The 27,401-nt window shown below is 43.3% G+C and overlaps 1 protein-coding gene across 1 annotated transcript; it reads right to left on the reverse strand.

Moving 5' to 3' along the window:
* LOC141468014 (inositol hexakisphosphate kinase 2-like) lies at window positions 1-22,137 on the reverse strand. Its single transcript, XM_074152834.1, is given in 8 exon segments — window positions 1-783; window positions 2,210-2,385; window positions 3,675-3,850; window positions 4,636-4,858; window positions 4,972-5,004; window positions 5,007-5,039; window positions 7,004-7,302; window positions 22,044-22,137. Coding segments are annotated over 7 exon segments (1,341 nt in total). The 5' UTR covers window positions 7,206-7,302; window positions 22,044-22,137; the 3' UTR covers window positions 1-285.
* Between the last annotated feature and the right edge of the window lie 5,264 nt (window positions 22,138-27,401).

The following is a 27,401-nucleotide window of genomic DNA, read 5'->3' on the forward strand; positions in this document are numbered from 1 at the left end:
ACAATGAACAAAAAGAATTTTATTGGAACGTATACACACAGGGATAACAGAGGTATCTGAGTAATCAAATATGGAATGTTTAAGAAAGTTAAAATAAATAAGGATACCAAGTTTTGCCAGTGCTAGGTCCAGCACCAATATAAGTAAATGCCCTCTGAACAAGTCTGACTCTGATGGGGCCATCCCTGCAGAGCCTGTAAAGATTCCTACCACCAGAAAGTGGCCAATAATTTTGGAATACAAAGAGTCACAATAGTGCTTTCTACTGATGCGCATTCACACTGTTTATTCACCACTTTCGTCTCTTATTTCTTTAATAATATCTATTAAATTCTGAAGTCCAAAAACATAACCCGTGTCTTGGCCCTCATGCACCACGCTATCTTCTCCATAGTACTTGCAGGTTGTGTGGGCAAAGTCTATCATACGGACATCAACAGTACTAGCAGTTGGTTTGTAGGCATAAGCTCCTGCTGACTCATCTGAAGATTCCTCTGAAAGGTCCTCTAAGTCCTCTGGGTCTGAGTCGACAGCAACTTCCTGCCTTTCCTTCCCATCATAAATGATCAGCAAGGAGCTCGAATAGAAGCGGTAAGACTCCTGTTTCTCTAGGACAGACTTGAGTTCAGTCAGTTTTTTAATAACAGATTCAAAGAGTTCCCTGCGCAGGTATTTGCCATTATGAAAGAACTGGTAAAGTGCTTCTTTAAATCCTTGGACTGAGAGTTTTCTTCCGTGGTATTTATTCATGAACATTAGCTGGCCAGTGCCTGCCTGGTAGACCTGTACATACAAAGACAAGAGAAAAGGAGCAGTTAAAATTGCTGGCAATACTGACTCAAAGCCTTGAAGGGGGGGAAAAAAAGATGTGCTACAGAAAGCTTTTACAAGATGACATACTACTCTTAAAATTGCTCCTGCACAGTTACAGAAACTGCTAACAACAACAGACCTGGCTGTATCTATGGAACTGGGATGAACAGAGGAAATGGAAAATTACTTCAGTTTAGATTTGAGCTTTTCCACTGGGAACGTAAGAATGAGGAGTTTAAGTGAGATTAGGAAACCCACAGCCAAGATCTCCAAAGTCAAGCTACAACTTGTACCACAGCCACTCATTTAGCTCATCACCTGCCTCTGCTCACAGTCATACTGATTCCCAAATGCTGGGCTCTAGGTGACAGCAAACACTCCTATACAAAACTAAGGTGTGCCCCATAATCCTCTGTACTTCAAGAAGTCAGAGGTGCTCCTGCAGGAAGATTCCTTCCTATAGGAGAGTAGTCTATACACCACACAGCTCGGCAATGCCTAAACATCTGGGTCAAGTAAGGATTGCGGGTGCCTCCAAAGTTCCTCCTTGTTTCCCAGCACAGGTCTACACTGGAAGGTGAGCAATGAGCAGGCTCCGCTCAAATCCCAGCACACTGCGGTTAGAAACTCAGCTCCCATGCTTTCATTTCTGCCTCGTGCTTTTCTCCGAAGTTAAACACTGAGCTGAACACCAAACATGCCAACAGTCATGATGTGGAACAAGTCCTAGCAAACACTGCTGGCATTCCTGGAATCTACCGGATGGGAGGAGAGGCTTCAAAAAAGCCTCAAATACAAACAAGTTGTTTCCCATTTGTCACTCTAGGAATACAGAAACAAGTAAATAAAACACACAGGTGAAAGTCCACACAACTCTATCTCCTTATTTGACCATGAGTCTTACCACATTTACCAAGCTACTTCTTGTCTGCGCTTTCCAGCAAGTCTACTTTAAGCAGTAAAAACCTGTGGCTTTTCAAAGTCAACAAGACAGAACTGATTGCTCCTTAATATTCTGGCAAAATTTCCACATGCTTTATTCAAAATGCATGCTCTGGCAGACACTTTTTTCAATTGTTTCCTACGCTGTCCCAAAATGTTAATCGAATCAGTAATTTTAATACACAGTTTTTAATTGCTGCTACTGTGCAGGAGTCTGTTTTTGTGCTGAAAGAACACACTCCCTGACACAAAGCATGTGCTGCAGGTTGCTCCTGCAGATTCTGCCACCTTCAATTGGTAAGTGATACTCAAAAGCCTCATTCCTCTTCCTGAAGGCAGCTAAGCACAGCATCTCAAGGGCAGCAACACATCAGGGGACTACATAAGCCCAAGGCCCCACTAACAGAAACGGGTGCAAATCTGTTGCCTTACACATCATTAGTTTTCCTCTCACCTGCATGCCACAAACTCGGACTCCAATTACAGCCGATGTGCTCTGCTGACACTTGCGAATCTGATTTGCCTTCTTCTCTTCTGACGCATCATCTCCATGCTGTCGGGTTCCCATCTTAAGGTCCAACACACACGGTACTTCGTATCGAGATGTTAGGTTTTCCAGCAAAATGAATTCTGATTAGTTAAGGAACAAACCTCACAATGAGGAATAAAGGTTTTAAAACCATTATCACATTTTATAGTGCCACAGTCTTAAACTTAAGCACACCCAAAACATGCCCAGTATATAATTGTCTATCAAAAATTACTTACATATACTTGGCATAAAGCACAATGGATATACAGTTCCAGTTTCACTGGTATCTAGAGAAGCCAGGTGAATTTCTACGTAAGTGAAAAAACAAGTAACCAGGATAACATAGAAATACAATCTGGCAGCCAACTTGGAATTATGAAGTAATTCCTGCCTAGCGAGAGATTATTTTTGTGGGAAATGCAGATTGTGTGTGCCTCATTTACCATCCAGAAACAGTGAGGCATTTTCACACCACTGCTGAAACAAAGAAGTTAAAAAACACTTCAGAACATCTGCAGTAATACTGTTCCAGAGATATCACACACTTCTACTTCGGTAATTTAATAATCATCTACAGTGAAATGGTGAGGATACCGGCCATTAAATGCCTTCTATCATTTTGAACTAGAGATGTTCTAGTAATCCATTCACCAAAACCCCTCATATGAGGAAATTGTTTACCTAAGTATATAGATACAGCATTTGTGTGGTATTTATCAGTTGCATCCAAGCCTGCATACAGCAAGAGCTCTTTTTCCCACAGAATGCACAGGGTGGAGATGTTTGCCTACAGTTCCAGAGAACAAAAACAACGTCTTTCAGCTTTCATGGATTCAGTCACCGCTTCTATTTCTCATGCTCCAATCCTACATGACAGTTTATATTCAGCTTTTATCAAACAGGCTCACTAAAAAGAGACTACTAAAAGCAGATAACTCCAGGCATTGGAATATCCTCTGTATTTAAGGCAACACAAAGAAGTTTCTAAAAAGGGAGAGATGACCCTAGTTTTTAAGGTCACCAATACCAAAGAGTAACAGAAAGTGACAGAACTCTCCTCCTTTGAAAGCCTTCATTAGTAAACTGTTTTTGTGGAAGATCCCAAACACAGGATGCTATAAAAACTTTCCACTAGCTAATCCGCAATTTGTAGATTTGAATTAAGTTATCTGAATTTCCTAGCCTCGCTACTTTATCATATGCTGGAAAAGCCCATAATCTGGAAAGTGCTGGCAATCCCTCCAAAGTCACCAAATAAATCACAGCTTCAGAGAGTCTCTCTGGACTGCAGTTAAGCCTGCGCTGTACTTTTATCTGGCACGTTCAAGAAATAGATAGCAAAGCCCTACTCATTCCACTGTTATGAGGTATTTTCAGGAAAGGATACTATATTGATTCCGGTGTTTTGCATTTTCCTTCATCCGCTGTAACTGCTGCTGGTGACATTTCATACTCCAAGGATTATGGTGTTTAAACTGTGAGCTGACATTTCCTTTTTTCTCTACAGTATAATACAAGACTTCAGATTTCTTCAGCCACTCAAATTCTTCCTCCAATTTGTGACTAGAAAACAGAACAAAACAGCAAGTTAGAATTCCAGTAGAAAATAAGCACTTTAAAGGGGTTGTCAGTGGACTTAACTTTACAAACTATTTTTTTTACCTCTACTAACAGCTAGCATAAGCTTTATTTTGCTTTCTGTGCAACTGGACAATTTGCCCATCAGTAATATTTCAACCTTTATAAAGCTACTTCCATATTAATTCAAACTAGCATATAACCAACTGTATTACAAAACATGCAGTAATTCTATTTATATATTCTTTACCTGTGTGAATTACTGCCATAGAAGTAACGCAAGAAGTAGCAATATGCTTTAAGATTTATCCTTTGCTCAGGCCACCGTTTTTAGCATAATACATCACAGCTCACAGTTTACAGTGGGCACAATTAATATAAATGAACAAGGGGAAAAATGTCACTACCAGGGATAAAGCAGGATTCCTACAAAAATATGCCATTTATAGTAACACTGAAATGTTTTTGGTTTGGTTTTATACAACTACTGTACTTTTGCAGAAGCTTCAAAAGTAACACTGGAAAATGTTTTTCAATTGACTACAGCAAAAAATAATGAAAAGTCTCAACACACTACTGCGCTGAGGACATGTTACTTTTACTACTGAACCTTTCTGCACTGAAGAGGGTCAGGAAAAACAAGAGGAAAAGAAAATGAAAGTTAAGAGTTCTGGAGAATTCTCTGGAATTCCGAAAATTAAATCTTAACCTGAAAGCAAAAAATGTTATGCTTCAATGCTCTGCATTCCAGTTTCCCCTATTAAACCTACCTTTTCATTTTTTCCTCTTTTCTGTGCTGTCGGACCCATTCCTTAGATATCTTCTCATTTTCTAACAACATTGTCTTTTTGTTAGTCCATCGCAACAGCTTACTTTTGGGTTCACAGTCAGAATTATCTAAGTTTTCTAAGTTATCATGGTCCCCATTTAATGGATACGCTATTAGACATAAGTTCCCATCTTCATCCTCTTCAAAGCTCACAGACACCACACCTGAGGAGAGAAAGGACATAGACAGTTATGAATTGCTGAAGTGACAAGCAAGCCTTTTAGAACACACGATTTTATACTAAGAATATAGCAACTTTTTTGTTTTTTTCTCTTACCCTGGTCCTTAGTTTCTATCTTGCCACAGGCCAAACCTCATCTGCCAACCTAACAAATGTCAAAAGACCTAGACAAAAATAACACCTCACAAAAGACAATTTATCAGATTGACAAAACAATAACACAAAAGGTTCTTTTCTCTCTCTGATGAAGTCAAGTAAGAATCAAATAATAACAGGAGACAATTTCAATTAATAAAATTTTTTATTATTTTAAAAAACCTGACTGGTCTGACCCTAAGCAAAACGTAAAACATTTGTTAACATCTTGCAGTGAAAAGTGACCTGCACAAAAAAACCCCAAACCACTACACCAAAAGCTTTAAGTTTTGCATGACAGCAAAGCAAAAAGCACTTATCCAAACAACATTTGGTTAATAGATCCCCAGGGGAAAGGCAAGATTTGCAAGTAGAGGAAAACAATAAAAATGTCACATTACAATAGAAACTAGTCCAAAGGCTTCCACTTCGAATTACCACGTTTAATTACACATTTTCTTCTCCTTTTTGGAATATATTTTATTGATACTGATTATGCAGCAATCTTGTGAAATAAGTAACAAAAATGCAATACAAAACAAATCTGTTTGTGGTACAGAAACATGGTGAACCCTGAAAGCATTTTTTTCCTCATCCTCCCCTCACAAGTCTCTGGAGCACTGCATTGCATTTTAAGAGTCTTAGTGGAGCACTCTGTCAGAGATGCGCTCAGTGCCACATTAGCAACTTTCAGTGGTTAATGAAGCCATAACAATTGTCTGAATTGTTTTTTAATTTTGTTTTTCAGTCCTCTCTCTTTATTCTCATATCAGTCTGCACAGTTCTTGCAGCTCATCACTAGGCCAGAGGGGAGAGGTCTCGGCGAGAGATTGGCACTTCTGGGCTGGGCAGGCGGCTCCGAGACCTACAGTAGCTGGGGCAGGGAGCGCAGAAGCTCTGACTGACAGTCCTGCTGCCACAAAGGAAAGGACAACAGGAAAAAAGGGGAGGAGCCAGCTAGCAAATGGCCCTTGGCTTTATCCTGGAAAAAAATAACAGAGACGGACCAAGTGAGGCCCCTTACCCCTAAATCCCTCCCCACGCTCCCCAAAAAGCCATTTACACTAGTACAATTGTTCTATTACATTTTGAGCAGTATCATTCAAAGATCACATCTTCTTCCAGGCCAACAGAACTTGTAGTTAGACATGTCAAAAAGTCTCTGTAAGCTTGCAGGGAATGTAACTTTGAAACATCTCCTCTGAGGTCTTCCACCAGTTTCACAACAGCTTCGTAACCCTTACAGATGTTTAAATCAATGTGCTTTAAAAAGCAACCCCATTTAAAAAAAGTGCTTCAGACATATTATTTATTAATCACCAAGCAGCAGTTGATGGAATAATAAAGAGAAAGAAAAGTGTTTCTGTTAACTAGCACAATGCTTAGGAGAACTGGAATTTCCACTTATACATAACATCTGACTCAGCCTCATCACGGCTACTTGATCCTTGCCTACCTAAATGCCATGAATTTTCATTTCCTTAATGGCAGAAACAACACTGCAAATACTCAACAAGACACCTTACTGACACATATTTATTGTGATCAAAATGAGACTCAGAGGAGAAATCCAAAAACAGAAGAGACCACAACTAAGCTTACACAAAACACTGTCAACCAATCTTACCAAAACCCTATAAACAAACATTAAACAAGTGCCAAAAAATTTACTTACAAATCCACAAAAAAAGCAGCAGAGAATTACTGAAAACATTCACAAGCTGTTAGCTACTTACCTGTGCCTAAAGGAGATATATGGGCTATCACCAGCAGAGCTGCTCTACTCTAATGCTGTTAGTCAGCCCAAACACCAACTTGGCAAGCATTTCCACCCTGCATCTCCACAGCCTGCCTCAGACAACATCAAAATACATGAAAAGAAAACCCTAAAATCTCTTCCACACAGAAGAGATTTCAGAGATAACAGAGAGCACAGCACACTCATATTTACAGAAAGAAAAAGCCCAACGCCATCCTAAGGTTTCAAACTTACCCTCATACTGCGGAGTGAATTTACGCATTTCTGTTGGGAGAGTCTCATAGAACTGGTGTTCCCTCTGAATAAGGGGTTTACAGATGGTCTTGTCATTAAACCGGAGGACACAGGAGTGTCCTCCAACTTGGTGGACAAAAGGCTCGAGCAGGACTCCCTTGGAATAGTGCTCCACTTCCATAGCTCCAAATGCTGGGCTCATCCTTGTAGCACATTAGACAGAAGAAGGCAACAGTAGTGAAGGCAGTTCAGAGCCAGAAGCCTCCGAGACCAGAAGGTGTTTATTCCGATTCAAAAGTCTGTTAAAACAAACACAAGAGAGCGCCGGGCCGTCAGTCTCCCCGCACGCTGAGGCCTGGGTAAGCAAGGCTGAGAGAGAGCCGGTGCCGCTCGCTAAGCCGGCCGCGCAAGCTCCTTCGAGCCGAGGGGAGCGGAGCCGAGCAGTGGCCGCTCGCTGCAGGGAGGCGGCCGACTGCGGGCCGGCTCGGGGCGCGGCCAGGCAGGCACTCCACGGACACGCCCCCCAGCGCGCCGCAGCCAATGGGAGTCGCCGCGGGGCGGACAGCTCCGTGGGGTGTTCGCCCCGCCCGGCCGCGCATGCGCATCGGCGGCGCCGGGCAAGGCGAGCTGCGCATAAACCCCGTTTTTTTTTTTCTTAAATTAATTTAAAAAATATCGATGGTAAGTGCTGGCGAGTCCTACTTCAAATTACGCCTAACGCCCTCCAGCGTCCGTTCACAGAGCCACTCGCATCACCGTTCCCAACGGTCCCTCCCTCCCCCGTTCACACACCCCAACCCAGCCACGGAAACTCATAAATAAACCCAAATTTACAATTCCTCCCTCCCAGACAACGACAGTAATCCCAGAAACCTGCCTGGACACTTATTTCACCAGCTTATTCACAACACGTCAAGATATTTCAAATATTTTATAGACGCTAACTTTTCCGATGAAAAACATTATGCTGATAAGGCATTTTCCAAGAACTTATTTTTGCGTAAATACAGCAGAAAGCAGAGCTGTTTGTGCCATCCGCATCCAAAGGGTCTGCGGTCACCCCTGTGACCACACGCTGCTCAGCCCTGGCCAGCCTCCAGCTTCATGCAACTTGCACTGCAATAGGCAATTAAAGGAGCAAAGCTGAAAAAACAAATCACGACTATCTTGGTCTGTACCTTCCAGTAAATTTTTAAGTCGAGTTGCTCTAATTTTAGACCCGAACTTTAATCATTAACTTTTTGCAGCTAAAAACAACCTCGTACTTATTTTGTCTGAAGATCATTACGCGAACAATAATGCACTTAATTCAAAGCGACTACAAAGTGTTCTAGGTCACAGGTCTATTTTTATTTGTCCTCCTTAGATATTTAACAGCTTTACATTAACTGGAAAAGCAGAGACCTGCGGGCTTAAAGCAGGCGCTAACACAACTACAGACACCTACAGCATGCCCTGTACATAAGGGCGTTAATTCAATTAAACAACTAAACTGCTTAAAGAAACAACAGATCAATCAACTGAACTCCAGCTCCTGGAATGTTTACCTCCACCTGAGCATAACAGGTCAATACAGTCGTACTCACTACACACCAGTTCGCTTGTTTTTTTTCCTCCCTCCCTTCTTTCAAGAGCCTTATTTGACAAGAAGTGAGCAGCTTTTTCCTTTGTTTGTTTTTAAAAAAACAAATTATTTAATACAGAAAACAAAACTCAGGCCACCTCTGCAAGAGTACATAAAATTTAATCTGGAACCGTATTTCCGAGAAACAGTACTCTTCTGATACTCTTTGTATTTGAAGATTAGAGCAAAATCAGTAAACTTTCCATCTCTATTTGTACCACTTTCACTTTCCTAGTATTTTTCATAATGCAGCTACTGCATCCCCAGAGAAGTTTCTGTTTCTCATCTACCTCAACATCAACAAACTTCACAACTTGGAGACACGCAAGTAAAAACCTCAACGTTCTACCCCAGACACAAACAACTTCCAAAGCCCTCTTCCATCCACCCTCAAGCTGAGCAGCCCTGCGGTGCCCAGAGAGCGTGGAGATCCATGCCTGCAGCCTGGCCTGACCTGGGACACCAGATAGTCCCACCCATCCGCAGCCACCGCAGTCAGAAGGTGGCACTGGAGCTACAGAAGAGCTTGGTGCCTCCTCATGGCACCACCCACCCCACATAGGACCGTACTGCTCCTCCGTAAGACTGGACTGTAAGTTGGGTCACCAGCAGATGTCTAACAGACATCAAGCCTTCACCAGACACACACTTAGGAAGCCACAACAGTGCCTGAGTAAGCCCCAACTGAGAGCCGCTTCCATTTTCCGTTAGGGAAATGTTACACATCAATTTGCGTTTGTATAATGCACCAGTAATTTTTACAAGTCTCAAGCATTTTAATCAGGATTTCCTAGAGCAAATAATGCCTCCAGTCTACTGGAATTTCCCAGGGAAAAATCAGAAGAGTGCCAGCTTTCGCTGGGAGTGACAGTCACTGTGGTGACAGAGCTTTACACTGGCACAGCTGCTTTTAATAGCATCACAGTACATCAGCATGACAAGGGCTGCTCTTTCCAAGACAGCATTACCATTCTGTGGCCACCTTCCTAATTACCCCGATGCAGAGACACTGATCGGCAGCTGTGGCGATTCAAACTTAGAAAGTACCTTGCAACATCCCCTAACCTCAAACACCCAGTTAGTCCTAGTCCTACTGCGTCGGAGCAGAATTGCATCAGGAGTTAAGCCTAGAAGATATCTGCACTATGGAAAGGAGTCTCTAGCAAAAGGCACCTCCAACAGACCATACACAACACCTTGTTTACTCAACACATCTTCAGGGAGCTTGTTAGCAGCAGCTCAACTTGTTTGCTTTCACATACACCCAAGTGGTCTGGACAGTCCTTGCACATGGTGCACCACGTTCACTCAGCGATGGAATTGCCAAGCACAGAACTGGACAGGACTACTCGTCCTACTTTACCGTTTCCTGAAAAAGCAGGATCTGGCAGCACACCACGGTGTAACTTCCCATTCAAGGGATGACAAAGCAAGTTTTTTATAGCTCTGATATTGTAAAAGCATTGGTTATGCAATATTTAGGCAGGACAACAACAGGACCTGGAGCACAGCTGTAAAGCCCATCAAAAATGCTTTGCACTGTTTCATTTATAAATACTTCCATAAACCAACTCACAAGTATGTCAAACTGGTTCCGCTTCCTTAGAAACAAAAAGTTTAACTTAAGACCAACAGCTTCAAGTGCCATTGATGTCGACCAGGGCAAGCACAATACAGTTCTTCACCGCCTTTCCCTTGATTCTACACCCAGTTTGTTTTCAACGGTCTCTGAGCAAGAAAGAGCACAGAACAGCTGATTTTAGGCAATTTTCTCAGATAGCAAATACAGGCTCAACGTACCCTGCCCTTTTGCTCCTACGTGCTTTTATGTGCCCTTGGTTAAGATTTTTTGCTCAAAAGACAACATCAGCAAAAAAAGCAGGTGTACTATTCCTTCACATCAAGCATTTTAAGAGAAAAATCTGATGTAACTTGAAGGAAGCAAATAAAAACTCATCTAGACATAATAACAATATCTTGAGTAATGTCATTCTTGCAGTATGCAAGCAGCAAAAAATGTTTAAAAGCTAAATCTGTAAAATAGAAATGACATGTACAGACATCTTATTCTCATTCACATGTGACAACGACCATCGAAATAATACCGCAGTGAACTCATGTTTCCAGACATTTAATATTAATCTCAGGTGACGGCATTCTTTGGAAGGCATTTCATCTCATTACGGATTCTTGACTTAGTCCCATACGTAATTGCATTAACAAACACATCCTCTGGAGAGCACAGCTCAATTAAGCAGCAGCTTCTTCCTTCATAACAACCTCAAAAATAACACCTTTTTCCCAAAACTTTGTGCAGAATTACTGATGCAGAGCTGCCCTCCTAACCAATCTGTTAAAATTGGGTTCTCTCAAGTGTAGATTTTTTTCCTCTGGGTGGTCAATATCTGCAGCTCCAAATAGCCATAAATCAGCTTTACAGTGACAGAAATAGCAAGGCAGCAAAGCTGTCTGCCTGTCCTTTTCTCACTTCACTGGGTAGTGCAGAGTGGAAGCTGACAGGGTATCTACCCTATAAACCAGACAAAGCTAAGCCCCTTCCCGAGGTTCCAAGGAATCAGAGGAATGGCAGAGCCAACCAACAGGAGAAACAAACAAACAAAAAAGACCCATTAGAGACACCAAAGAGAAAATTGCTTCAACCTGAAGAATATCAGGAACAAATTAATACCAGCTGAGAAAGGAACAGGAAGATGCAAATATCAGTGTGGAAAGTGTATGGTATGTTTGTGAGAGCCCACCATCTGTTCTGTGCACAAAATCAAAAGGTACCTCAGGTCCGAGTCGGTAAGTCATCACACTGCTCAAAGAGAACAACCCTTCACAACTGAAGCCGAACAAACACACTTTAGGAACCTACAATACACCTATCAAACTGGAATAATTACAGGAATTTTACAAGTCCTTATGTGATCAAACAACGTGTTCCATTACTAGTATCCTGTTACTTTACAAGGTACATTCCTTGAATCAAAGGACACGAAATACAAAGCAGAGGATGCAACATCAGAATATTAGAACCATTAGAGATGTTAAACATGCTCAGGCTCAAAATTCTTGCACAACTTGTGATTCATTTTGATGAAAACCAATGCCATTTCTCTACACAACGCTATTTTATTAGCAAATTTGGCCAGTTTAACATCAGTAAGTAATTGCTTCTAACATTCACTTTAGTTGCTGCTTCGCTCACGAGTTGAAGTTACTCCAGTGTGTTCTGCTCTACAAGTTCTTAAGACTCTAACGGAGATACTCAAACCCTCTAGTGCTCAGCTAGCTGCCTTAAAACAATATCAGAAATAGAAAATTACCTTTCGAAGATGAACTGCATACAGATTACGGAGCTAACCCTGTACAATATGTGTTTTCATTCTTAGCTGAAAGAGACCTCTGCATTCATTTATCACAACTGTTTTAATAGATTCCTAACTTTGAGGATGCATTACACCTCTAAGTATAATGCAAGTCCCACATTAGGATGCTTTTGAAGCCTTTTCTATCTTCAATAGTAACAATATAACTGAGTTTAAGCAATTAAAGCTATAGTTTCTAGCTTTTTATCTTAAGGGAGAAACACAGAGCCCGCATAATAATGGGCTCATAAGAATCCCACAGTTTTGAAAAAAGCCTTAAAAGCAGCCTTAAATTCTGCACGATTACAGGAAGCAAACACTTACTCTGATAAACCTTTTCCTTAAAAGTAGTTATCTTCACTACAAGAGCGCACTGACATTATCGATTCTCAGGTTTTTTTTGTTGTAAACATAAAACTGTCCCCTAAACAGCAAGCAATGCAAATTTAATACAGCAGGCTTAATAGCTTTCAACATCATATGGGGAAGAGGGGGAGTGCCACAGCATCAAGTGTTGGGGGGGTGGGAGGGTGGACGACATCACACAGGTGAGCATATTGCTTTTTAGTTGTCTCATTTTCTGTTTTCCCTATATATATATATTATTTTTTTCCCCTGCCTTCCCTGAGCTGTAAGTTTCTACACAAGTCAAGGTTATTTAAGCTCTTCTGCAGCAAATCAATCAATGTAACGATCATTCAGTTATCTCCACATGACTTGTACTCAGAGATGAGTAAGCATGAGGTTTTGTAAAAATACTCAGCAGGAACACTTGGAAATCAAAGAGTAAAATATCAACTCCTCCACACCTACATATTGAGACTATATGTGCGTTCTCTTTCCAAGCAGAAATACTTTTGCTACAGCCTTCACTGGAAACTCATGAGGGTGATGGGAGTCGGGCACTGTACTGACGAGTCCGTCATAACCACCTACAGACACAAAAGGCCAAAAAAGAGCAAACTCTTCTTGTTGAATGTAGGGTGCTTAGGCTACACCAATAAAGAAACTACCTGCTTGTTAGAAGTGTCGATATAATGTAATTTTCTCCTTTTTTTTTTATCCTGTCCTTATTAAATGGCTGGTAACTGCAGCACCCCATTGCTGTAGTTTGGAAAAATGAAAGAATTTCTCCAGATAAAAAGGAAAAAAAATAATCCTTGAATTAATTTACTTAATCACACAAAAGACACTGAACCTAGGAACCCAGAATTATACATGAACTCACATACAAAGTTTCTACACAACATGTTTGCAAAACCCTTTGGGAATCCGACAGAGCTAACTGGATAGAAGTCTTGGCCCATCAAGGTAGAAAGCTGATCTTAACATTAGACCATGAACAAAAGATTCCTACCAAGAAAGAATACATCCTGCTTATCAGGTAGAAAGCATCTACTCATCAGTTCAATAAATCAAAAGCAGCAGCCCTTGCTTTCTCCATACCAATTACAGGAACTCCCTGTATCAAGTTGTGTACATCTTTCCTGCTGTATTATTGGAGGAATTTAACAATAAAATTGAATAACATCCACTGGCATTAGATTTTAAGAAAATTCAATGCTCTGTGACAGAGCTCATCTATCACTGGCACACGACAAGTCAAACACAGCTGAAATAGCATGTAGATTTTTTTGAACATTTACAAAAATGATGGAACATTTTTTAACAGTTTAATTTATCTTAAAACAACGTAAATAATTTTTAAAAATATCCTGGCAGTTTAAAACAGGAGAAAAATATCCTGAAATGCTCCAGGTTCTTTTGAGGGCTTTAGGTCAGGTATGGCACACCTAAAGGTACTACTCCTCTAGAACTCTTTTTCCCCTGCATTGAAAGGGCAGGGAGGACACTCCAATGCTGGCTACAATGGTGTAGGACTCAAGTGCTACATTCAAGAATCCTGTTCTGCTATAAACTTCCCAAGAATATAAGTCAGCACATTAGAGAGACTTTTTTTTTTTTTTGGCACAAGAGCATTAGACCTTTTCTATGCACTAAAAAAATTTATCTATAATATAGAAATGAAAGATGATGCACTGAGATGCTGAAAAATGTATAGAAAGACACACTTTTACAGCACAAAACATTTTTTTTTTTAAATTAGCAACATGTTCATGCTATCTCCTTTTACTCTCTAAAGATGGGAGTTGTGTTTTGTCTTCCTCTAAACATAATCCAAACACAGCAGTCATCACTATAAGAAATAAACACCACCACACAGGTTAAGACACATTTACATCTGTAAATTTAACACCACAGCTGCAGAGACACCTCTTGTAGCAAACAACAAAGACTTCTGAATACAACTTTCATAGATAAACCTAAGAACTATGTAACATTAAGAATAACATATTAAGGGAACAAACTACAAACAAAAAACTCTGAAGTTACATAATATTCTATTGCTGTTCTCCATGCACAAACACTATCCCTATCTTCCTTAAACCAGCTCTACATTACTATGCAAAACCCAGTTCCCCAATCCTTTTGCCTGGGAAAGCAAGCCAGCACTCAAGGCGGTCTCCAAGAGCTTCAAACTTTTTAACAGAAGCGTGCACAGCAGCACCTCAGCTGCAATTTCTTAAACCTCAGTGAGGAGGTTATGTGCTCACTACAACTAATATTTCAAGATCCCAAAAAGCAAAAACTTTCAGCTTTCCCTACACCGTTTGTAATCTGTAATCTTAACAACTACAGACACAAAGCTCTGGAGAAGTGCCAGAGTTTTCTCTCTCAAGTAAAGCTATTTTAATTCCCTAGAACTAAAATAAAACCAAGTTACAGGTTACTAAGCATATTCAGTCAGAAAAGAGCATGCAATTCTGACCCATGCAGTTTTTCCAGGGATTGTGTAATTTAAGAACTAACCTCTTTTCCAAGTAAAAATGCCATGGAAACTAAGAAACCTGAACCTCCAAAACTAAGCTACTTAAACTTCCTATTTAGAAACCGATCCATCTTAAAACAGTATTCTGGCAGCAGCAGCTAAAAACACCAGTTGCTATAAAAAAATACTGTCCTTTGTCATGGAGAAACCAAAATAGCATTCAGCCTTTAATCTTCCGAAAATATGACAGCAAGAGCTAAATTATGTGGATTATACACATGAAAGTGTTATTCAAGATACCAAAACTCCCAGAAATTCCAGCATTAAGATTAAAATAAATCCAAGGCTATGCCTTTCTCATTACCATGAATTTAGCAGTCTGGGAACTGTATTTCTAGCCACTCAAAAGAACACAGTATCTTTGTGACTGGCCCTTGAGTTGTGACCAATTTGCCATATACAAAAAGTTGCTCAAAAGGACAACTGTCAAGTCCTGTTCAGAGGTCACATTCACTTAAATACACAAAAATTTTCTCTGCCTGTATTCTCTTCAGAAATCCTGATCCCTAACACTTTTTAAACCATAAGGACTAGAAGCCCATAGGACAAGGTTGTTAAGCTTAGATGCCCAAATCCTACAGTCCAGATTAACTCATTGAGCAAAAATTTCCAAAGGAGCACAAAGATCATCCATAAATAAACTATTACAGGAAGAATGGTGGCCAAAACGCGCAGTTTATGTATTTCATGCATCCCATTTATGTGCATATTCATCTATAGCATCAACATATTTCAAATAAAGAAATTCAGTCCCTTTTTGTAGCAAGTGGTCAAAAAGAAACCCAGGAGACAGTCAGACTTGAAACGCCCATCCACATTTTTAACTATAATTCTTCAAGTGTAGGTTCCAAGACCTTACTTCTGATGATCGTGATAGATTGAGTTTTTGCTCCAGAACAGCTCACGTTCATGAGACACATTTAACATAGCTTTTAAAATTGTATTTATGTTTCATAATATTTCAAACTACTGAAAATAAATCTCAAATCCGATAACACAACCCAGACTTGCATCTTAAAGGAAAGAGTTTATATGATTTAGTGACCTCTACATGCTCTTTCCCTAAAGAAGTTATGAAAATAACCGGGGTCCTAAAGACCTTTAACATATAGCTCCTACCAGGATGACTGAGCAATTACAGAAGTCCAAAACCCCAAAATCTAAAAGAATAATTTCACTGTGCTTCTTGGTGAACTACAGCAGATTGGCCATGAGCAAGTAAGGACAGGAAAGGAGTCTTACAAGACAGAGTCTGATGTGGCACCACAAAACTAAGGGGAAAGTCTTGAATGTTTCCCCTGGTAAATGTAACTCATTTCAAGCAGTTTCTCCCTAGTAAAAGCGACAAGGACCTTTTGTACAAGCACACCTGCATAGTACTTCAAAAATGCCTTTTCAAAAATTATTTACGTATTTCATGTTTCATCTTTTAGTGATCTAATAGTACACCATCTGGGGCCAATTACAGGCTCACCATAATAATCACTGTCAAAGAACTAATCCATTTTAATCTCATATAGTTTACATTTTCAAACGGCAGTACAAAACCACTTGAGAAAAATCTTACCGATGTCAGTAATCTATAAAAGGAAGCTTTCGCATGAGCTTGGCTGTATTTCTCTCATCCCCCCCCAGGCTGAAATACATGCAATGATGCAAAGGAGCTAGCTAGTTTAATTAGCCCAGGTAATGGGACACAACTATATTAAATCTTACTCCCTTTAAACACGTCTGTTGCTTTACAGGCAATTTCTATAGCAGCCAGTGACTCTAAATCACAAGCAAGTGTGGTTTGCACAATTGTCTTCAAAGACAAGCCATCACTAACCAAAAAGGGAAGACTCAGACAGGATCATTGCCAAAAAAACATTTTCTCCTCAAAAACTTGCAATACAGCACCACCATCCACACTGTGCTCATGTTCCAATTCTGTATTTCTGAAAAACAGCATACTGTCAGAAAAAAAAATAATTCCAAGAAGTCAAGCTTATGAAAGACCTTTTTATTTTTTGGAAGCAAACTGTGCATAGTGATGTTCAATCATTATTTGCACTTTAAAACAAGAAGGCACCATTCAGAATTAACGGTTAAATACGTGAAAAGGTTTTGTTTCAACAGAACAACTGGAAGACAGTCCTCCTCTCACCATACAACTCACTGCAGCCTAATCAGCATTTACTTCATTTACCCCTCGTCCTTGAGAGACTAATTTCCATGAATTCTGAAATGATTCTCCAAACCATTTTGCTCCCTCCTCACGTAGAACTACACCCTCAACTTGAATATTCACAGATGTCACTTCAGAAAACTGACCGGTTCTATTAAGACAGATCCAAATTTTGTCCTAAATTAGCTTGAACAGATTCCCAGTTATGATGCCAGTTATACCAGTACAAACACATCCACCCATCAATTTAACCTCAGATCTCCAGTTAAAATTGAACCAATCTTCTGAAAGAGCCAACACCTCAGAGACATCAAGATGATGCTTATCCTGTCACAGTTTCACCTCTCATCTTTCTAACAAGGAAACAGATTAATCAACATCACCATAAGAAAAGCAAAACAAAATAAAACCAATCACCATCACATTGTCCCCACATACCCAAAACACAAGGCAAAAAAATTACTGTTCTTCTGGAAAAAGATATGAAACAGGGAAAGAGCAAATTTTAAAAGAAAGATGTCATCTTCAATAAGCATGAAATTAGGCAGCAAACAATTCCTGACAAGGTTTCAGGCACTGTAGAAAATTTCTGCATCACAGCACTGCACAGCTATTTGGGTAGGCTCAAAGCCCTCTGTGCTTCAAGAAAATCAAATGAACATTTTTGCTGTGCTCATTCCAATACAGATTCTGGCATAAACCCCTCAAACCCTTGCTTCTTCTAAGTGTGATTTTCTAAGGAAAAGTAACCTAAATAATTGTCTCTTCTGTCCTTGAGCTTGTTCACTGTAAATCTGAACAACCTGGGGCATCATTAACCAGTTTCAGCAAGTCACCTAAATATTTTTTTTCCCTTCCTACTTTTTTTGCATGTTAACACAGCAGGACAGAAGACGGGGATCAAAAGAGGCGGTACAGCTGAAAGGTGCCATGTGAATTCAGTACTCACCTGTCCTGCTTGGGCTACGATCTGGCTGAGGAGCACGCACACAGCTCTAAACCAGCCACCACCTATTCTATCTCTTGCCCAACCATTCCTCATGGCACATGCACAGTGTTTGTCTTCACAAAGCAAGGCTCTCAGTGGTCAAAACCATTCTATGCACAAGCCTTTCTTTTTCCAGTAAAACAGTGCAAAACTGGGCACTAACTGGTTCCAACTATCTGTAATAGACAATCCTCTATATGGACCAGCAATCCAGACACAGGGTCATCAGAGAGTGCAGGTTAAATATCTGATAACCAGTAGAGTGAAAGAGCACTTTCTGTACTTATTACAAAGATTCTCATTACCTTATTCTAACACAGCTCGTCTTTCTGAGACACACTCAGGATTTCAAAGACTTAGCACTACACAAGTCAAGAAGTTGCAAAGGATTTCAGTGACGATTTCAGGCTCCTAAATACCCAACTAAACACATGCAATGTTAGGCCTTCATTTGAACAATTTTGCTTCCATTATGTTTTTCAGTATTTCAGACTTTGCAGTAGGAGAAATTTCTAGCTACTTAAAGCACATGATATTGTGTCATTCAGCTTTTTGCAAAAGGAGGGAAGAATTATTTTGAAACAAAATAGATATTATGAAAGGCCCAAAAATAACATTCTAATGAGATATTTCTAACAAAATCTATAGAAAGGTACACCTGCAGTTATACCTTAAAACTCTAAAATGTAGCCTCTTAATATTTGAAAACTATCCCTACATTGTTTCAAAGAAAAAATAACCTTGGGCAAGACAGAAAGCCAGGTAGAAGAATTAGTGAGAGGAAAAATCCTCTCCCCGCAATGGAAAATTTTCATCTCTTCAAGCAAGGCACAGAGATGCTCAGCCGGACCTGCGTTGCCTAGAGACCAACCGCAGCTTCTTGCCAACAGGGACGAGCTAAGCATCAGCAAATTCAACAACTGATAAGTGGATGAACCAAATGAGAGGCAGCAAGGTTTTTGCACACACCAGTATAAAAACCTGATAGCTTTCAGATAATGGTTCTAGCCCATGCTCCCTAGATACACAAGAATTATTATGAATGCAAAATGTCAACTCATAAAGCTTAAACTCCACTATACTTGGCTCTTACCCCCACGCTTCTGGGTACAGCTAGACTAGTAGAGTGCATTCAAGTCAAAAATTTTAGTCACAACTCAATTTCTGCCCTTTCAGTCTTTTGATGCAGTATCTGAACTTTTGGAATATGTTCCTATCCATTAAATAAGTTCTGTGTTTAAGCATTGGTGCAGAAATATTAAGGAAACCAATGAACTACATCAAAAAGGAAGAAGCTACACCTCGGCTTAACATTAAAAACCACATCAAATCATGCTTCACTTCGAAACCCTGCCTTTGCCCCTAGGCCTTCCTGCAGCTTCCCCAGCAGGACAGCATCAGAAGCGTTACTGAGGAGACACTTGTGTTACCTACTCTGGATCTGGAACTGCCCCCGACCTCGGGTGGGCACCAACTCAGCTGTGGGAGCAACTTTGCTGGCCTCCCAGAGAAGCACCTCAGCTGTCTCCCATTTCCAAACACAATCAGCTGAGAATCATCAGAAGTAGCTGACATTTAATACCAGTTACTCAGAACTTCCCCAGACCTTATCTAATTCAATTCACTGAAAGTATCCAGCCAGTAAAGAATTAAAGACTTTGAAGAGTGATTTCTGTTTAATTTATCCCTTTAGATACAATACCCTTGTGGAATTTATGTCGCTAGTGAAGTAGGTCTCCCACCATCAACCTGACAGCATACACTTCCCTACCTCCACCTATTCCTAAACCAAAAGGGCAGACATTTGCATCCCTAGCACCACAGCTGACAGACTGAAACACCCTCAGTGCCTCAACATTTACACCCTTCCACTACCCTTTAAAGGAAAAAAAATATCCCCAAAATACCCTCTCACACTCCACAGCTGATAACAGAACAATTAAAGTACCACCCTACCAGTGACCTGGCTGGAAGCCCATCCACTGACTAGCCGTAAAGAGTTTTTCTTTAACATCTTTTCTCATCCTGTTTTTTTCAAAACTGCACGCCTGACAAATCTGAAGTCTTCCTTTCAAGCAACTGGTAGGGAAAGAATTTTTGAGAGCACAAAGCCCAGCATTCATACGACTGACCACTGTCCAGTTTTTCCAGCTCCTTCCCAAGTTACCACACCACATGGTTATGATGGCTCCCATCTACCTTTCCTCAAGAAGAAACAGCAACATAAAGCTTACATTACTTGTACGACCAAAGTACCGCAGACAAGATAATGGATTATTACTTCAGAAAGGTATAAACACCAAAGACAGAAAAGGTAGGAAAATAGCTTCTCAATTAAAATGAATTATCATAAATTTATGAAGAGCTACCTGGCCAAGTTTAAGGTCTGAAATGTTTACAAACAAATACATATGAATAGCTGTAATCCTTCCCTGAAATCCTTCCCATAACCCTTAGCCAGGAGAAACTTCCAAGCACTTAAAATTATGCTTTTTTGAAGAATATTTGCTGAATTTTGACAGTTAAATCATTGGGTTCTTCTTAATTTAGTAACATACTTTAATCAAGAAAAAATTGTAACAAGCTGGAAGATGTTAAACAGGCCAAATGTAAACAAATCAATCAGTCCATTTTTAAAATACACATATTTGTGTGTGGGTGCATGTGTATATAAACCCAGTGTCCATCCCTTAATATTACTGTAAATCCTGAAAACATGTAAATTAATTTCAACTTAAAGACAATTCCACATTTTACAAAGAGCTTTTATCTTACATGTTTTGGAACTAGATATTAAAGCAGAATTCTGATTACAATATTTGACACAGAACATTCACGATGTTCAGATGTTCATGAGTCTAAAAAAAGCACATGGGCACTGGATGCATTTCTAAAACACCTGAACACATGGGACGCGTAAGGCACTGTGTCAAAAAAATAAAAAGACAGTTCAGAAGTAGAGGGCAATTAAATTCCAGCATATATCAGGAAATATATCAATGTTAAACACGCGTACATTTCACAGTGGAATTAAGGCCAAGGACATATCTGGGTGTAACTACCGACAGGCTGTTATTCTATCAACAACGATAACATTTATTTTCTTAAGCTGAATGCCGATTTCCAAAGCCCCAACTGTGTTTTTCTTTAAGATCCTGAGGTCACCAAGCCACATTAACAAGGTATTATAAATCTGTGATGCTCAAACCAGCTCAAGACATCACTGAGCCCATCCGTTTTACACAGAAAAAGGGTATTCGTGAGCGGCACGTCCAATTATGCAACACATCCCGAACCACCCTTTTTTTCATTCTGCAATATTACCGAGCGTATGAAACAGCCGCCAAACCCGCAGCACATCCATCACCCAGGTAAAACGGAAAACCATCCTCTCATGATTCACGCAGATGGGAACTGCTGAGTAACAGCAAGGGGCGACAACCAGCTCCGGGGTCACCCAGCCACCGAAGCCCGCATACCTGCGACCCCCCTCCCCCGCCGCTCTGAGCCGAGGCTGGCGCTGCCCAACGCCTCCGGCCCCGGTAACCCCCCAGTGCCCTGCACAGCCCCGCGGGGGCGGGCCGGGCCGGGCAGGAGGCGCGATGGGGTGTGCCAACAGGGATGCCCCCTGAACGCTGTCCTCGTGTCCGTTTCCCCCCGGCCTCCCCTTCCAGACCAAACCCGCATCCCCCGCGGACGATGCCAGGCCACTGCCACCCTTCCTTCCCGCTGAGCCCAGGCAATATCCCTACCCCTGCCGCCGCCGAGCATCCCCAGCGGGAAGCCGAGCAGCCGCCTATCCCCCGCCTCCATGAGGCCAGGCAGCGACGTCCCGCGGCAGGCGGGGCTGGGGCCTGGAGGGGCAGAGACCCCGGCCACCCTCTCAGGGCCCAGCGACCCAGGAGGTGGGGCGGAGAAGGGGGACGGACCGCGGCGGGTCTGCCGAGAGCCCGCGACGCCGAGCGGGGGTCCCGGGGGAGCGGCGGGACGCGCCCGTTACCTGATGTCAAGCCGGCAGCGGCGGCGGCTTCGCCTCTTTTGTTCCTCAGACGTCAAAATGGCGGCGCGGCGCGGGGCCGGCCCTCCCCCCACCCCAGCACGCCCCGCCCTCTCGCCCGCACCCCCATTGGCTCAGCCCGCAGCGCCCCGCGCTGATTGGGCAACCGCCAGCGCCGCTGTTGCTAGGGGAGCCGGGGCGGGCGGGGGTGCCGCAGGCCTGGGCAGCGCTCGGTCCCTCAGGGACTTTCCGCACCCCTGCTGCGGAAGCCATGGCGAGGTGGGGATGGCCGGCCTGCGCCCTAGAGTCCGGGTTGGGAAGCGGGACCGCGGGGAGAAGCAGCCCCTCCGTGGTCCCCAGCTTTGTGAGGGGACACGGCCTCCGCTTTTGAGAGGCCTCCACCATAGCGGGCCCTGCCTTGTCCCCAAGTTTCGAGCTCCCACCCAGGCGCCCTCCGCCTGGTGCCAGCCTGTGGGTTGGGTTTCCTCTTCCTGCACCGTTAACGATCTTTGGAGTTAGGCCTCCGGGACTTGCAGGCCCTCAGCGGCTGTAGATAGGGCTCCTGTAAACTCTGCCCCAGTGCCTGCTTGAAAACGGTTTTATCTCTGTTCCTGCGCACCACTAACGCGCCGTCACTGGGGCACTTCGGCCTCTGATGAGGCAGAGGAAGAGCATCTGTCGAGTCCTTGAAGCAGAGGAGGCTCGTAGGGCCCATATGCCTGAGCTCACCCATGGGTTCTCTGTTTCTGTAACACCAAAAAATCTCATTCAGGCCTACGCAGCCAAACGTCCCAGAGGCTCCCTCTACTCAGCTTTACCCTGAATGACTCCTGAGAGCCTGTGGCCTCATGTTTTAAATGCCATCGCAGTTGTCAGGGTTTGCACGCAAGCCCACGAACACGCCTGTAACAACAGAGCCACCATCGTTGTAAGGAAAAAAGACTGAATAATGAGATTATTGCAGTTTAAATTACTAAGCAACAGTCTCTCTGACAATGAACTTAGTAATGCTCTGCCATCTATTTAATCACACTAATGACACAGAACAACTCCACTTAGATACAAATTACTCTGCATTTCATTTAAATAAAGGTCAGAGAGCTAAAAGCCACACAAGCCACCACAATTCTGCTGCACAACACACCCAGCAAAAGGCATCCTTTATTTCCAGAAGGGACCCGGCCGTTCTGGCCATGGGCTGCTGAGGCAGGGCTGCACAGAGCATCACGCCCAAACCTCCCTTCTCCTGCCAGGTCACAGGGCTGGCCTGGCTCGGGAACAGCTCCTTGGGTTGGAGAGGTGAATGTCGGTTCACCAAAGAGATTCGGAGGGGGGAGAGATCTCTTATTTCTCCTTGTTCTAAAGTACAGGCACGCGTACAGTCTTGTGTAAGACACAATTATACCCCTTGGTTCTCACGGCTTAAAATATGCCTCTCATGTCGATCAGGGTGACAATCGAAGCCAAGTAGGGCTGCCTATTGAGAGTCTTCTCATTTATCTGTCTGGCGCCATCATGATTATCTTCATTTCAAAATCTGTTTTTGTATGTGTCTGCCACCATTTAAAACTGGTGACTTTCCTTGGTTATTTAAAGATTTTGTTTTAAATCCATGCCTCTTTGGGCTGAAGCTGGTTGTGACAGCAGGTCTGTAATTTACTTAAGAGACTGGCGGTTATGGCTGGAGATTATTGACACGTGCTACTAGTTTTAATCTTCATTTGCATGCCTGGAGCTGGTCCAGAGCTGACATCTTATTTATTTTCCCAGCCTCAGGGAGAGGGGAGCTGAGGTGCCACCCCATGGGACCTCTCCCCAGTGGCTGGCTGTGTGATCTCTCCAGACGCTGGGAATATTCCCACATGCTCATGGCAGCATTAGGTTTCCTCATACCTTGCTCCTTGCTGTGCTTCTTTCCATTCCTCTTAATTAGCGGGGGAGCAATTCCAGGCTATGCAAGTCACTCAGCCATCTCCTGCCTCCCCCGCGATCAGCTTCCCTGATACAGTTCATGCCTGTAATAAGATGTCAACATCGAGCTCGGCTTGGCAAGCCTTTCGTTCCCCCACTGCCCTTGCCCACACACGGCTCATGGTCACTTCCTAAACTTCCAGCGCCCCATCCCACTGGCTCCAGGATGAACCTCCAGCTAGCCGTGTCCCCAGACACATGAGCAAGGCTGATCCTTTGGCTGCCTGGCACTCCAGGTGACCCCACACCACATTTCACCCTGAGAACGTTTCATCCTGAGCGATGGCGTCAGGCTGTTGAGTATAAGATGCTTAGCTCTTAGCTAGGAGTCACAGCAATAGCAACGCTCCTCAGCCCTCCTCCTCCTCGCCAAGACAAAGGAGATGCAGCGCTTAAGTTGGTGAGGATCTGCTCACGCAAGCAGTCGGAAAGTTGCCTGTTTCTCCCACTGCCAAAATCATTCACTAAATAAGTAGGCAATAAACATCCCGCTTCCACAAACACCTTCCTCTCCCTTGTGTGCAGGTATATATACACATACATTTTTAAAGAGCTGATGAAAAGTGCCAGACTGACAGCTTAAAGGAACAAGCACTTCCTGTTATTTACAGAACAGATACAATATATGAAGCTGCAGAGCAAACTTCTCCCTCTTGGGCTGTGTCAGATCCATGATCCAAAGGAAATACCCTTGAGCATAAAGTTCATGCATATTCATTTTCTTGCCTCCCCTGCTAAGGATGTAGAAAATGTTCCTTTTACAGGGAGCAGAGGACTGTTATGAAGTTCCCTACTTCAATATTATTATTGCCATGATGAGGGTTGCAAAATTTCATTTACATGAAAACTGAGACCCTGAATCAAGAAATGTAAACCCCCCCAAAATTCAGCCACTCCTCACCAAATCAGCCCAGTTCCAACCCAATATATTTTTCTAACTGCATAGTCCTCACCCACAATCTTAATCCCATGCTCTGTCTGCACAGCGTGGTCCATGCCATTTTTACCATGCCCGTGGTAGTTCAATTTAATGCACATGGTTCTAGTTATTATTTACTTGCAAAACATTTCATCAGATGATGTGTCTGATTCAGAACTCAAAAAGCCAGGCCACTAAAAGAGGACAGCACTTAATTTAATGAAGTAGCAGGGAAATGTCATGCTTTAAAGATGTCTTGCACGGAAATAGATTCCATGCTCTATCCTCAGTCCTCTTAGGGTCAAAAATAATAATTATGAGAATGGAGCTGGAAGAAGAAGGATAACGATGGGGTTTTTTTGCGCGGAGCAGCAGCAAAGCTGCTCGAGCCCCTGCAGTTCAGCTGCCCGCCGGGCAACCCTGTCCCTTGCCAGGCACTTTCTATTACTCCTGAGCAATTACGAATTAATGGATGAGTCACAGAAGAAAAACACAACCGGACTTTGTTTACTGGGATGGGAGCTCAGCTCTGGGATTTCTCAAGAGCTGCAGAGAGGGAGAGCTGACAGCTGCTGCTCGACAAGCCAGGGCGCAAGGGATCACAGGTGAAGGATCTGTGCTTTCCTGCAAAAGGCTGTGATTAATGGAAAGGTTTTTTCTCCACCCCAAGTTCCTTTTAACTGATCTGGCCAGACCCAGGAACCACAAGCAAAAACATCTGTAACTTATGGTTTAAGGTTTGTTTTGTTGGCTCTGCTTCAGGCGAGCAGGGAGCATGCGTGATCCACACTGTGCTGAATATGGGCACGGCGGCAGTGCCCGGTCAGGCACCGCTCACCTGCCGGGAAAGGGCTGAACGCCACAGCCCAGCCCGCTGGCGCTTGCTGGGTTTCTGCAGCAGCCCTGGACTGACTGCGTGTGCCCACGTCCTGCCACAGCCTGCTCCGCTGCCTGGGGAAGATGCAGGAGGGCAATCAGAAAAGATGGCAGCAACAAAGAGCTGCCTCTGAGCCAGTGACACACGCAAACCGCTCCCTGGCCTGTCCTGGGGAGATCTTCAGCCTCTTCAGAGAGCAAAGACTCTTGCCAGACCCACTCCTAGGGGTCCCGGATGAGCCTCCCAGCCCCAGACAGCCTGCCTTGCCCACTCAGCCATACTGAGCCCTGGAGATGGTGTCTGTGGGCTGCTAACGGGGATCCGGCTTGGGCTCCCCATAACAAAATGCTGTGTCCCCCCTCTCTTCTCCCTTCATCAGTCCTGTCTGCTGCAGCCGTAACTCTCCAGCAGGACTCTCTCTTACCTAGTGAATGCCTGCTGCAGCAGAATTCATGTGTTATTGTAGGATAAAACAATCACTTGCCAAAAAACACACAAAAGGAACAATACATAGATAGCAAGTGCCCAAAGGTTAGGAGAGGCCAGAGGGTTTTTTCCATACAATCTTTTCTAAGTTTTCCTGCGGGGGCAAAGCAGAGCCTTTAAATGCACAGGGGGGACACTGATGTGCTGATGACATCGGTGGTACACAGCCATGGCCGCCCTGGCATGGTGGCATTGCCCACGCATGATCTTCCAGCTCTTCTGGGAGAGTGCCCCGGGAATCTGTCAGTCTGGTGGGGTGTGCGTTTGGGGCAGCTCACAGCCCTGCTGCAGACTCTACAGCCAGAGTAAAAACCCAGATCCACTGGTTTGGGTCAGCCCCTTGTTCCTGCCTCCTGTGTCAGTGCTGCCATGCTCCATGGGCGACCGTGTCAGCCGCAGCTGAAGCCGGAAAGAGCCAGCAGTTTCGCTCGGAGGCTGCAGCAACTCCATCCCCCATCAGCTGCCCTCCTGCAGCTTCGCCGTCTGATTCTCCCTTTTCTGAGCCTCCCTCAGGAGCTCCTTGGTGAAAAAATCCCCCAGCTCCTTTCCCCATCCCGCAGGGCCGGGCAGCAGCATAAGGGCCATTCCAGCAGGCTGCAATAATTACCTCTATTTGTGTTATTATTTGTGGAATAATTATGTTTATCATAGTGGTGCTTAGGGCCAGACTCCCATGTCTGGGATTGCGCTTTCTACTCCAGGCTTTGCCCAGAGACCCTTGGTCTTTGTTGGTGCACCCAGACCTCGCCATGAAGCAGCTCGTGTGCTCACCCCAAGGAACTGCTCTCTGCCCTCTATATGGTCACGATTCCATGGCTTTGTCTTCAGCAAAACAGCCCCAACGCCCCACCCTGAAAGAGGAGCACAACTCAGAGCTGAAACTCCCCTAGGGAACATTTTGGGAACTTCCCAAGCCGAGTGACACCAGGGTTTGGCTGGTGGCCCACGGTCGCACACCCCGCCACACCTACCGCCTGGCACTGCCAGAATGTCACTGGTACTGCTCGGCTCAGCACAGCAGACTATTTAGGGCACGGAAAGGCCAGTTCAGATATAAATATCAGTCAAAATAAGTCAGCTCGTCCTTCAGCTGCTTTAAACCTGCCAC

The sequence above is a fragment of the Numenius arquata genome, chromosome 8 (genome assembly GCF_964106895.1).
Source record: "Numenius arquata chromosome 8, bNumArq3.hap1.1, whole genome shotgun sequence".
Lineage (NCBI taxonomy): Eukaryota > Metazoa > Chordata > Aves > Charadriiformes > Scolopacidae > Numenius > Numenius arquata.